Source organism: Podarcis raffonei, chromosome 9 (genome assembly GCF_027172205.1).
Source record: "Podarcis raffonei isolate rPodRaf1 chromosome 9, rPodRaf1.pri, whole genome shotgun sequence".
Classification (NCBI taxonomy): domain Eukaryota; kingdom Metazoa; phylum Chordata; class Lepidosauria; order Squamata; family Lacertidae; genus Podarcis; species Podarcis raffonei.
The window spans coordinates 19,812,696-19,825,662 of record NC_070610.1 but is presented as its reverse complement, the minus strand read 5'-3'; the positions used below and the strand labels follow the sequence as shown (position 1 = coordinate 19,825,662).

The 12,967-nt window shown below is 42.2% G+C and overlaps 1 protein-coding gene across 2 annotated transcripts in view; it reads right to left on the bottom strand.

Annotated features, from left to right (window-relative positions):
• Positions 1–12,967, bottom strand: part of CRACD (capping protein inhibiting regulator of actin dynamics) — a 106,379-nt gene that overhangs the window by 18,657 nt on the left and 74,755 nt on the right. For both annotated transcript variants that reach the window (XM_053402371.1, XM_053402370.1), the window contains 2 exons: positions 5,052–5,216; positions 2,021–2,089 (listed from right to left, as the gene is read on the bottom strand). In XM_053402371.1, coding sequence (XP_053258346.1) covers positions 2,021–2,089; positions 5,052–5,216 — 234 coding nt within the window. The remainder of the gene's footprint in view (positions 1–2,020; positions 2,090–5,051; positions 5,217–12,967) is intronic.

The window sequence follows — 12,967 nt, the reverse complement described above, 5'->3', positions numbered from 1 at the left end:
AGTGTACATACAGAGGATGTGCTCACATAGCCATTGGCAGTGGCGTAGCGTGGGTTGCCAGTGCTCGGGGCCACAGAGGGCTGGCAGAAAATGGCATGCACATTCAACTGCCTAATGGCATCCGTGTCACCCAGGAGATCACAGCCACAGAGAGTTGTTATGTTGTATGGAGAGATCTCCTCCTGGTCCGTGTGGAAAAGCTACTTACAATGGAGCCCATCGACAGAAATGCACAGCTGTTTGGGTACTGAAATTTTGCACCCCTAACAGTTTTGCGCACAGGGCAACTGCTATGCCACTGGCTAGTAGTATGGCCAAAATATCTTGGGGAGGCCAGGAGCCTCTTCCATAGTAACCACCTTCCTAAGGCAGCATAACGGCTTGAACACTACAGTAGTACCTTGGTTTGCATATGTCTTGGTTTGCATACATTTTGGATTACAAACACGTCAAACCCGGAAGTGCGTGTCCCGGTTTGCAACCCTTTTTAAGATTATAACCCATTTTTTTTGGTTTACGAACAATTTTTTTTTGGAGGCCCCATTGGCGAAAGCGCTCCTTGGGTTACAACCTGTTTTGGTTTACAAACAGACCTCCGAAATGGATTGTGGTTGTAAACCAAGGTACCACTGTATATGCAGACAAAGGGAAGCCAGGCAAGTGGGAGAGGGGGGCCATTGGCAAAGGAGGAGGTGCTGGACAAAGAGCCCACAGTGGGCCTGGAATCACATGTAGGGTCCAGGAGCAGCAAAGCAACTGGTCCTTTTTGAAAGGGGCACTCAATGAAATGAGAAGTAAAGGAAGCACACAAAAAACTGAGAATCAAGGGGCAGTTTAAGCATTACAAACACTTGATTTGCCACTGAGTCCAAGTCAATTGGTGGTCTCATCAAATTCTGGTTCTGTGGTTACTGTATCAGTAGGATGCCTAATATTGTCAAACACCTGTTTGTTAGGTTCCAACTACAAGTGGAAACATGCAAATCCAGATTTGCCCTTAGTGTATATAAAGTAAAGGTAAAGGGACCCCTGACCATTAGGTCCAGTCGTGGCCGACTCTGGGGTTATGGCGCGCATCACGCTTTACTGGCCGAGGGAGCCGGCATACAGCTTCCGGGTCATGTGGCCAGCATGAATAGGCCGCTTCTGGCGAACCAGAGCAGTGCATGGAAATGCCGTTTTCCTTCCCGCCGGAGCGGTACCTATTTATCTACTTGCACTTTGATGTGCTTTCAAACTACTAGGTTGGCAGGAACAGGGACCGAGCAATGGGAGCTCACCGCATCACGGGGATTTGAACCGCCTACCTTATGATCGGCAAGTCCTAGGCTCTGTGGTTTAACCCACAGCGCCACCTGTGTCCCTCAAATGTGGAACTGTCCCACAACCCATTTCCAGCCGCACTGAAGTCCAGCAGATGGGAAAGTGATGTTGGAAAAGAGATTGAGGGAAGGTTAAATTATAAGCAGGGGAAAGGCTGAGCACCATCTTCAAACTGAGCCCCTCACTGCCTGCTTACTATATGACTAGCACAGATTTGGCTTAAAGATACAGATCTACCATCATCACATGATGTTTGAGTCCCATATTCACATTTTATGGCTTGGGGGTACATGCTTAGAAATTTCCAGTTGTGCTTTTAAAATTGTAACGTAGAAATGTAAGAGCGCCTCCAGACTGTCGGTATTTTCCTGGGGTGATTCAAGCATAAACTGAAATGCTGGGTTTGTGCAATTAAACCAGCTTAAAAGGCTCTATTGCCCTAGTGCAACAAATCCACTTTTAAAAAGAAGGGGACTGTTTGCAGTTTGGAAAAGGACAGGAAAAAGGATGTGCAAATGACTAACAGGAAGACTTGTAAACACAATGCAAGCAAATCAGAACGAATGCTCAATGAAGACCAGGTATTATATAGCCACCATGTAAGCAGACCAGGACGAATGTTCAATAAATAGGTCCTGTGGTGGAACCTTAAATGTAATGGCTATAGAGGTCCTTGAAACAAATGCATGACTATTACCTTATCTTCCACTTCCTGCCTTGTTCCACGCAAACTTGCTGGGCTTAATGAATCGGGTGTGCCACCTGACTGGAAAAATAAGATTATGTTTGCCAAATATCACAACTATGGACTACCATTACAGAACTGGTCGAAATATCTTAACGATCCCCCTCCATCTCCTCAGACTCCTCTGTTCAGCAGAGGGACCCTCTAGTTAGCTTCACTGCTCTCAGAACTTTGGTCTGGGACAGGACATTAGAAAAAAAATTATTTTAAATAGTGTTGCATTCTGCCCTGGGAAAATATGGTGCCGTGGGAACTGAGGGCAGATCCACAATTTATACAGCACACATTGTTACCTGCTTACAAGTGTTATGCCAGTGCGTTTAGTGGAAAACACATGTAAGATTTCATACTCATGCCTTCAAAAACCTGTGTACGCTTATTTGATAGAAAAATAGTTCACACACATGTACAGGAGTGGGTTATGACTGCTATTCTCGACTCCTTTGAGGAGGATGTGATAGAAATGAAAATAATAATAATATTAATAATAATAATAATAATAATAATAATAATAATAATAATAATAATAGCTGTGCTTGCCATATAAAATATGGAGCTGCCTTGGAGCATTCAACTCTAGTTTACATTGACCTTCAAAGCAATAAAGCCTCAGTGAATGTACTTATTTTTTTAGAGTTTCTTACAGACAGCAGCACAACAAAGATCCACCTAGAAGAAAATTTATGTATGTACTTGACAATTTCAAAGTCTGTTCCACTGAGCTAAAGATGATGCACACTTTCAAGTCCCCTTAAGAGAGACTTGTGCAATGTGCAACACCCAGTGTCAAAACAAGCCTTCGGAATATGCTCTACATATCCTTGAATAAAGGTCTCCATTTCTCGGCTGCCCTAAGAGACAGGGTTCTATCACTTATAATTCATGTGTGTCCCTGAAAGCCTGGAAAGCAAACAATTTATCTCTTAAGTTCAAGGTTGTCGACACTTGTGGTTTTATAAATAAGTCTCCACATTGCAGGCTTTTAACTCCCTGAATGCTGAAATTGGTAGGGACTGTATTTTCTTTGTTTTTTCCCATGAATTCCTTTAACAATTGCATTTCTTTCCTGCAAGAAAATGTGCTTGCCTCTGCCTGTTTACCTCAATTCCCAGTAAGCAGCTCTTTAAAAACAAAACCTCTTTAGGATTTGTTGTGCTTGAATTCATACTACATACAAACGAGCTCTAAGAAATTATGTGACTCAGCCAGGGATGCATTTAAAGGCAAATCTATATCATTTGCACTTTTTGAAACAATTCACTAACTGAAAGACAGCCATCCTTCAAAATTTGAACTTTTCTGAATTTTGCAAAGCAGTTCTTCAACCATGCAATGTGTACAAAAATACATATACTGCAGTAAAGTGTGCACAGAAATGCATTTTGTGTGAATAACATAAAAAATACGTTATAGGATAAATTGTGTTGCAAAAATGTGTCTATTAGGCAAAATTGCATTAAAGTGTGTACCGGTATATTGGGAACAATTTGCACTAAAAGGCTGGTGAATTTTCAGGATTAGGATTTTATTTTTTTAAATGTGCAAAGTGATGTGGAAGTGTAGAGAACTGAAAATTGGAAACATGAGAGAGACTGAAATTGACAGATTTCCCCACCCCTAGGATGAGCTCGCATTGTGGTCTGAGGAATATTGCTTGGATATGTTCTGCTTCCTCTGGCACCCAAGAGTGGCATCCATCATTTTTTTCTGATACTTGGTAAGGAGACAAACACAGAAGGAAATTTGAGCCCTCCTCAAATTGATTCTGATGGATCCTACACTAACTGCCTGAGAAAGGTGTCCTGTTCCCAGGGGCTGTCAGGCTCCAAAATGACTGGGTCTGTGCTGGGTTAGAGAGAGTCACACGTGACTCCTAGTGCTGAGATATCAAGGAGTGCAATCTGCAAGGACCTATGCACAAGCTTTCCGCTTGCTCACCTCACCCGAAATGCTGTGAATAGGTGAGAGGGGCCAGCTCACGTGGGCTATAGTGAAAGCAATGCCAACATTATCACCAGCACTTAGCTGAAATGTATAATAGAGCTGGAAGGTCATGGACAAGTCTTGACCTTGACATGCACACAGTATGGGATAACGCACAGACATGAAGCAAATAAAAATGCCAATTCACAAAACTAATCATGGATAATGAAATGTGAAAACATATGTACCGTATTTTTCGCTACATAAGATGCACCTTTCCCCCTCCAAAAATTAAGGGGAAATATGTGTGCGTCTTATGGAGTGAATGCAGGCTCCATGGCTTCAGCGAAAGTAACGTTAAGCCTCCGAAGCGCAGCGGGAATGCTTCCCCCGCGCTCCGGAGGCTTCGCTTTGCTTTCTCTGAAGCCTGGAGAGCGGGAGGGGTAGGTGTGCACCAACCCCTCTTGCTCTCCGGGCTTCGGGTTGCTTTTGCTGAAGCCAGGAGAGCAAGACTCTCCTGGCTTCAGGGATAGCTGCCTGAAACCTCTGGAGCGCCGCGCTCCGGAGGCTTCGCGTTGCTTTCGCTGAAGCCTGGAGAGCGAGAGGGGTCGGTGCGCACCGATCCCTCTTGCTCTCCTGGCTTCGCTGGCTTCCCTCTAAAACTAGGTGCGTCCTATGGTCGGATGTGTCCTTTAGAGCGAAAAATACGGTACATTTCTCTATATAGATACTGCCTTCCATTGTCCGTTGTGTTGTTGATTTTTACATCAGGATAGGGACTCTAGACTGGACCAATATGTAAGGTTCTCAGATCAAGCTTCATGACTTGCATGAGCATTGAACGTGTGAACATACAGCTGTACCTGGAGTGAATGAAGTCATGTGTACGGCATTCAACAGCCACATTGCATCATGTTTGATGATTCTGCAGCTTCTTGAAATTAGTCCCTCCAAACTCCATCCCCAACGCGCACCCAGTATGCGAAAGTACAAACTCACCACCGCCAGCAGCAGGCAACTGCTTTTGACATTTTCCCAAAGTAAGGTATCAAGGACTTACTTTATTATTGCTCTCTGGAAGGACCATGTCCTGCTGTGCAGACGTCTCCATGGGGCTACTGAGTAACACATCTGCTTCCAAACTAGCGTTTGCTTCCCCAACTGTCTTCACTGAAACAGTCACTTGTGAAGGTTGGCCAAATTTAATATTCTTGGCCAACTGTTGCTGGGGGAAAAAACAACAACACCCTGCATATTAGAAAGGAAAAACATTGCTTTCCAAACCCTCTCCTACACAGTTCATTCCTCTCCAACAGTGATGGGGCCCATAATACAGTGGTACCTCAGGTTACATACGCTTCAGGTTACAGACTCCGCTAACCCAGAAATAGTACCTTGGGTTAAGAACTTTGCGCGGCAGCAGTGGGAGGCCCCATTAGCTAAAGTGGTGCTTCAGGTTAAGAACAGTTTCAGGTTAAGAACAGACCTCCGGAACGAATTAAGTACATAACCAGAGGTACCACTGTATTCAGCATTATCAGATGAAAGAGAAGGCAGTTAATTTTAGTCACTGTATTAGAACAACAGATCACAGGCTATACTTAGCACATCTTGATTTGTGCCAATACTCCCATCTTCTATGTTGACCAATTCCCAATGGCTGGAACTAGTTGTCTGTTTTTAACCATAGAGCATCATATTTCTCCACAGAAGTGGCCCCTGTTCTTCTGAGTCTAGGTTTCGACAAAATCCAAATGCCTCCAGGTTTCAGATTTAAAACCAGACAATCTTCATGAGGGTGCAGTACTGAAGAAACCCTACTCAATCTGGATGATGTGGAGCTATACCAAAATTTCGTAGCTGGTGGTGGAGCCTGCTCGCCGTTAAATTTAGGCATAACCCCTATCTACCGCGCTCCGTCCTACTTAACTTCGCTTATGGCCGCGTCTCACCGATATGCCTTCATTAGAGCTAGGTTCAATGTCTTTCCAACAAACGTGCTGAGACATAGATTCACTAAGGGCCAAGTCCCTTCAATGTGTGCTTGTGAAATGAAAACATCTGAATCTCTACATCATGTTATGTTTATCTGCCCTTTGTACAGTTCAGCCCGTGCTAGTATAGTAAACTCCATAATCCAGCCTATGGCTGACAAACCAGTAGACCTACAGCTTGCCTGGGTTCTTCAAGATGTGGATCCTTATATTACCCTACAGGTTGCTAAATTCCTAACAGCCGTCCTCTCATACAAGAGACGGAATGGAATGTTAGCTGATTATTGATAGTTATAAGAATTTTCTATAATGACATCAGATATTGATTTTAGTGTAGTGCCTAAATTTTTTAATCTTAATCTTAAACTTTTTTTATGAACGGCTAATATCTGTCCTTGTGAGTTGTGAACTGTGTTATACTACTTGTGGTTTGTATGAGTCCGCTGTTTTATTTGATTTGTTGTGTTGTGTTGTGTTTCATGATGGGCGTAAAGCCGAATAAACATTTTGATTTGATTTGACTCTACTCAATGGACAAAGGAGTCATGGCGTCCTCTCTCCCCAGCTCCGAGAGAGGAAACAGGAACAAGTAAGAGCAAAAGTACAACAGTACATACAGCGGAAGAGATAAGACTGTCTTCCGTTCCTACACTCTTCCTAGACAGGCATGTGATTTACACCAATTTCATCTGCAGCATCGGAGGCGTGAAATACTAACACTTAGCACATCTTGATTTGTGCCAATACTTCCATCTTTTATGCCAACCAATTCCCAATGGCTGGAACCAGTTGTTTGTTTTTAACCATAGAGCATCCTATTTCTTCACAAAAGTAGCTCCTGTTCTTCTGAATCTAGGTTTCGACAAAATCCAAATGCCTTCAGGTTTCAGATTTAAAACTAGACAATCTTCACGAGGGTGCAGTACTGAAGAAACCCTACTCAATGGCCCTAAAACTGTTAATAATCAAGCTCCCAACAATAGCAGTAGGGGAGAAACAAGGCCCTACCCCACAAATAATTTATTGGTAAAAATTGGTTCTGACTGCATCTATGCTTCTAAGATTCCACTCCACAACAAAAAAGCGATAAATAGGCAGCCCTAAACACAAAGTATTGTAAGTCAAAAACCTTAGGTGACAGCTTATGGGCAGCAGAATGGGAGACACACAAATGTTGCCACCAAAAACTCACCTAAAAGTGAAATTCAAAGTGGATTTGAGGGAATCTGGGGAATTTAGAATCTTAAGATGATATCTGCTGGATCAAACATCTACTTCAGTATTCTGCTTTCACCATGTCCAACAAGATACTTACGGGAAGCCTGCACACATGTCAAATGAATGCTTGGGGACTTGCTTAGGGGGGGTTCTGGAGTTTGCTAAAAACAAACGTCTAAGCAAATTTGGTGGCCCCTGCTTCAGGGGAAAATCTGAGAAATTCTGGATGTGTTTCAGAAAGATTCATAAAATTTCTCAGGAGATTTTGCACAGGTCACAGAAAGACAGATCTGACCTATGGAGTCGAATTCATGGCTAGTGCTCTTTCGCATGTCCCATTCATTTCAGTGGAACTTTTGTGCAGGTGACCTTTCAAGCAGAATAATCAGCTAAAGAAAGAGAAGATGCATTCGGATTTCCAACCCAGGAACCATTTTATCTTTGTATCTCTCACTCATCCTAAAGCAGCAAAATATGGATGTCATAAGAAAGGTACATGCTGGAAGTGTATTTCCTTCTTCCTTCATAATTACTTTTTATTATTGGGTTGGTGTTTTTAAAATGTATCTCTGTTTTCCTTTAGGGAGTGGGTGGGGGTGAGGAGAGGTGATAATTTGTATCTTAAGAGCACTATCATTTAAGAAATAGAAAACGATGAGAAAACCTTCCCCCTTCTTATAACAGCGGCAGTCATTTTATAGCACAATTGCCGCTAGACCAAATATGTGGCAGACAAAGGAGTGAAGCTCCTGAGGGGGGAAATATACTCTCAAGCTCTGGAAGTGCTCCATCATCAATAAAAATCATTACGGCTTGGGAAACAACTACTTAAAAAAACCAATTTATTAAATTAATTAATATATTATTTACATTCAGCTGCTTTTAATAAATTGAAGTCAGCCCTATTACCTTCTTACTCCCTGGTAAGTTTGTATACTTCAGGGAGTCACAAAATCATAGAACTGTAGAAGTGGAAGGGTCCCCGAGGGTCATCTAGTCCAACCCCCTGCAATGCAGAAATCTTGTCCACAGCCGGTCCTGGGTGGGCTTGAAACACCAACCTTCTGATTAACAGCCAGACACACTGACCTATCATGGAGAGTAAAGGGCCAGTGTGTGTGTGTCCCCCGCCCCCATGAATCAGAATGGCCAGATCCCCAAATTTATTTCTTATAAAAATAAAGCTACTATCTTTTGTGGAACCTGAGATATGAGGCAAAATGTGGAGGCAATTCTCTCTCTTTTTTTGTAGGCAATAGCCTGCTCTCCCACTTTTGTAAGAAAATAGCCTACTCTCCCACTTCACTTCACTCCTACCCTGGAATTTTTTTCTGTGGTTGCACTTGCTGAGGGTAAACTCCATTGAACATTAGGAGACTTTTTCCTCAGTAAACATAGGATTGCACTGAAAATATTTTCCCTGATGAAAAGCAAGATAAAGTTGTGGAGCTCCCTTTCACAGGCATGGCAAAACCAGCTATGAAGGTTGTCTCAAACTCAAGAAGTGTATCCGTGGTTATTGGGTTATGCACCCATCAGTTCAGGGTTGAAAGAAGCATAATGAAAAGCTGGAATAAAAATAATCAGATTCAACCAATACATGGTGCTCACTATACTTCAGGTATCATACAAGTAGGGCCCTTGCTTAGCAATCTTTAGTTATACCCTAAAGTTATACTCCTTGTTATCAACCTTTAGTTATATCCTGCCCCCACCCCAATACCAGCTCTCCTTTCCTTTTTTCCTTATTGGCTATACTGTTCAGAAGTGTTCCATTTAATTCTTCCCTTGCTGCTTTAAAAGCCCTAAAAGGCCTCAGCCCAGTATACCTGAAGGAGCATCTCCACCCCTATTGTTCAGCCCGGACACTGAGGTCCTCCTCCGAGGGTCTTCTGCTCGTTCCCTCACTGCAAGAAGCGAAGTTACAGGGAACGAGGCAGAGGGCCTTCCCGGTAGTGGCACCCACCCTATAGAATGGCCTCCCTTCAGATGTCAAGGAGCTTAAGAAGTATATAACTTTTAGAAGACATCTGAAGGCTGGGGAAACCAGCTAGATGGGGCAAGGTATAAATAATAAAATTATTATTAGACCTAGCAAAGTCTTTAGAACTGAATAATACGTTACACAGAAACGAAGAAAGATAGCGTGTGAGTGGCCTGCAAAGTCTTATTTCCTTACTTCTGCTATAAATAATGTGTGGATTAGTGGATTCCAGAGTAGGAATGACTGCTGGAAGGAGCGAAGAAAGACGAAATGCCACAGTACACCTGCATCAGCACAAGCAAACGCCTGCATCTGCCACGACTGCAACAAAACTTGTATCTCCCATATCATTCTCTACAGCCACAGCAGGCACTGTAACTTAATGATGGAGTGCTTCCAAGTGCTTGAGAATATATTTTCCCCTCAGGAGCTTCACTCCTTTTTCTGCCACATATTTGGTCTAGCAGCAATTGTACTATAAAATGACTTAAGACCAGTGCTTTTTTTCCTTTAAAAATGTTTAGGGGTACTCTCATTTTGACTCAAGAAAACCACCAATTTATAGTTCAAATCAGGAAAAATAAACACAGTAAATAGACAAAAGTACGAAGATTCACAAAATGTTTAGGGGGTATGCGTCACACCCCCCCCCGAAAAAAGCACTTCCCAAGACATGCCAACCAGTGAATTATACCTACAGACAGATCTGTAAGCATCAACTGACACTTGCAACTCACAGGCCTCACTGCCGTTGTACACTAAAATGTTCAGCTACCCTCCCTGGCCCGCCCCACCCCTCTTTGAAGAAAGGTAGCACTTAATTGGCACCAAAGAGCTGAATAATTGGACATACATTTCATGTGAAAAGTAAACTCTTTAAAAGGTATTTGGAACAGGCAAATGGAAAATTTAGCATTTCTTTCTTGAAATAGCTGGATGAATCATACTCAGCTAGCAGAGAGGAGAGTGTTAATTATTTTTATTTTGTAAATTACAGGGAAATTTACCACAAGATTTTGTCTCTCTGCCTGTCATCTAATGTGTGAAAATCTACAGGAAACGCACGCTCAAAGAAAAGGATACATGCTGATTTATTTTTTTTATAAATATGAGATTGTCAAATCCAGACAGACGTTTTCAAAATAGAGGTATTCTTTCCAACAGGGGAGAGATAAAATATATTAAAGAAGATAGATATCTACTGTATATGAAACAGAACTATGACTCATTTGCTGTGTGGCTTTGGTCAAGGTTTCATATTGTATCTCAGAAGAAACAAATAAACCATTGAAATTAAGCTCAGAAAAATCAGAAGACTCAATTAAAAAAAAACAATTTAGATAAAGCAGTAGAATGCTGCAAAAGCAATGCACAAAAATCAACACTACCACGAGCAAGAAATTTATTTGAATAGCATTTTAGATTTTATCTTACTCATGGGCTCTAGATTCTGTATTTAATCACCATTCAGCCCCACTATTTAACCCCGCCTGAGAAGTATTTTTTGTGAAAGTGTGTGGGGTGAGGGGGGCAAGCGCCATCTTCAAATATCTCAAGGGCTGTCACATGGAAGAGGGAACAAGCTTGTTTTCTCCTGCTCTGGAGGGAAAGACTCAAACCAATGGATTCAAGTTACAAGAACAGAGATTCCAACTAAACATCAGGAAGAACTTTCTGACAGTATGAGCTGTTTGACAGTGCACTCCTTCGGAAGGTGCTGGACTCTCCTACCTTGGAGGATTTTAAGCAGAGGTCGGATGGCCACCTGTCATGGATGCTGTAGTTGAGTTTCCTGCATTACAGGGGTTTGGTCTACAATTCTGTGTCATCTGCTGGCTGGAATATCCACAACACAGTGATCCTGACCGCTTCAACATGCATGCACCCAATCTGTACTCCAGATTACTGAGTTGAATCCATGCGCTGGCTTTCAAATTCACCACACAAATGTCTGTGCATGTGTGCAGCGTAACGTGGGAACAGCTCCAACTTTCCCAAAGGATGGGGAAATCCGCAAGGGAACTAGCTGGTGTTGATGGCACCTGAGAGAATGCAGCCCAGTTTCCCTACCGAAGGAAACCTTTAGGCACCCAAGGGCACAGACCCTGCTAGAGATTTCACATAATTCTTCTGTCATATTTCACATAATGCAGCGCGGGCATCAAGGCACTGATGTTCAAATGGACATCAAATTACTTGTGCTTATGAAGAACTATTATCTTGCTGCCTCATTATTACACTCTGAGCCTCATATGTATCCATTAACCATGCCTTTGTTCTCTTCCACCGTTTCCTTAAATTCCGGCTCATAAAAGAGGCTCATTTAACCCCCTATCTCTTACTCTTCCTTCATCCTTCTAACCTTTGGAACATCAAGCCTGCAACATTTCTACCTGCAGTTTCCTTCTTGCTGTTCCTTCATAACTTTCAGACTATGAGCCTTTGGGAGATCCATTTGTCATCTTTTATATCTACAACACTATTTTACCCATCCTATGACTGTTCCGACAGGCTGACCTGCACCTCTAAATAAAGATGCCTTCTTATAGCATGGCTACTGTGCTGTTTCCCCATCCACAAGCTGCTGCAAATATTGATAAAGGCTTATGAATGGAGCTACTGATAGAAATGTTATGTGTCAAAGGAAGCTGTATGTGTTAATCTACAATGCACTGGTGGGGGGGGGACTTTTCGTAATCAGCAAGTGTTTGAAGTGAAATAACAAAATGGTATTTTTATTTGATTTTATCATGTATTTTGTTCTGACTGACATATATTAGCAATAAGGACCTTGCTGGTGGGACCTACAGTTGTCTTAATATTTGCATTAAGCCAAGCTCTTGGGGGAACTTTCTTCTATGAGGTCCTATTAAATGTTCTCATTAATAAATCTCTGTCAGTTCTCTTTCAATATCACATGAGAACCAGAAATGAAGCATTAAACCTGCATGTTCTAAATCAGTGTTTCCCAACCTCGTTCCAACCGTGGCCCCCTTCTGACCTGGTTTCCTTCCTGTGGCCCTATCCACCAGCAGAACAGACTTTTGCCGGTGTATCTCCTTCTCACTGCAAACCCTGCAGAGCATATCAGGGAGGAGTTTTCTACTTTCAGGGAGATTTTCACATTCAGATACAGACACAAACCTACAGCCCAGGGAAAGCTTTTCCATTTGCTTGTGCTGATTTTTATCAAGTTTTTCTTAGTTAACTGACAGATTGTGACTGGATGGAACTCATCACCACCCATGCATTGGGACTTGACAGATGCGTGACAAGCCTTTTTACTGCTTGTCTTGGGCTGCCAACAGGTGGTTTCAAAGACATATACCTTAAATCAGGAAGGTTAATAAATCTTTTTTTAAAGAAGTAAAATAAAAAGTCTTCCTCTCTTCCTATCTCCCTAACTGATCCTTTGTCCTCTGGAGATGGGAGTGCATTTTAAGGCTGTCTTGTGTGTTGGTTTATATTTTGTCATTACATCAGATAACTGTCAATTATTCAAACCTGATTTGATCGAGATTTAACTTCTGATTGTGTTCAGTTTAGTGGGTTCTAAGTTGTGCAGACCTCATGTAGCAGAAACAACAGTATTTGAACATGAGGTCAGTGCTTCACCTAATTTTATGTGTGGCCTTCATGCTGCCGTAGGGTTATCGAGAACGCTGCCAGAAACTGTAAATTGCAAATACACACACTTAGAATGAACCTACCTTCCTAACAGTGTGACATTTTGCATAGCAATAGGATCAGCAGAAGGAAGGAAGGAAAGATGATGAAACA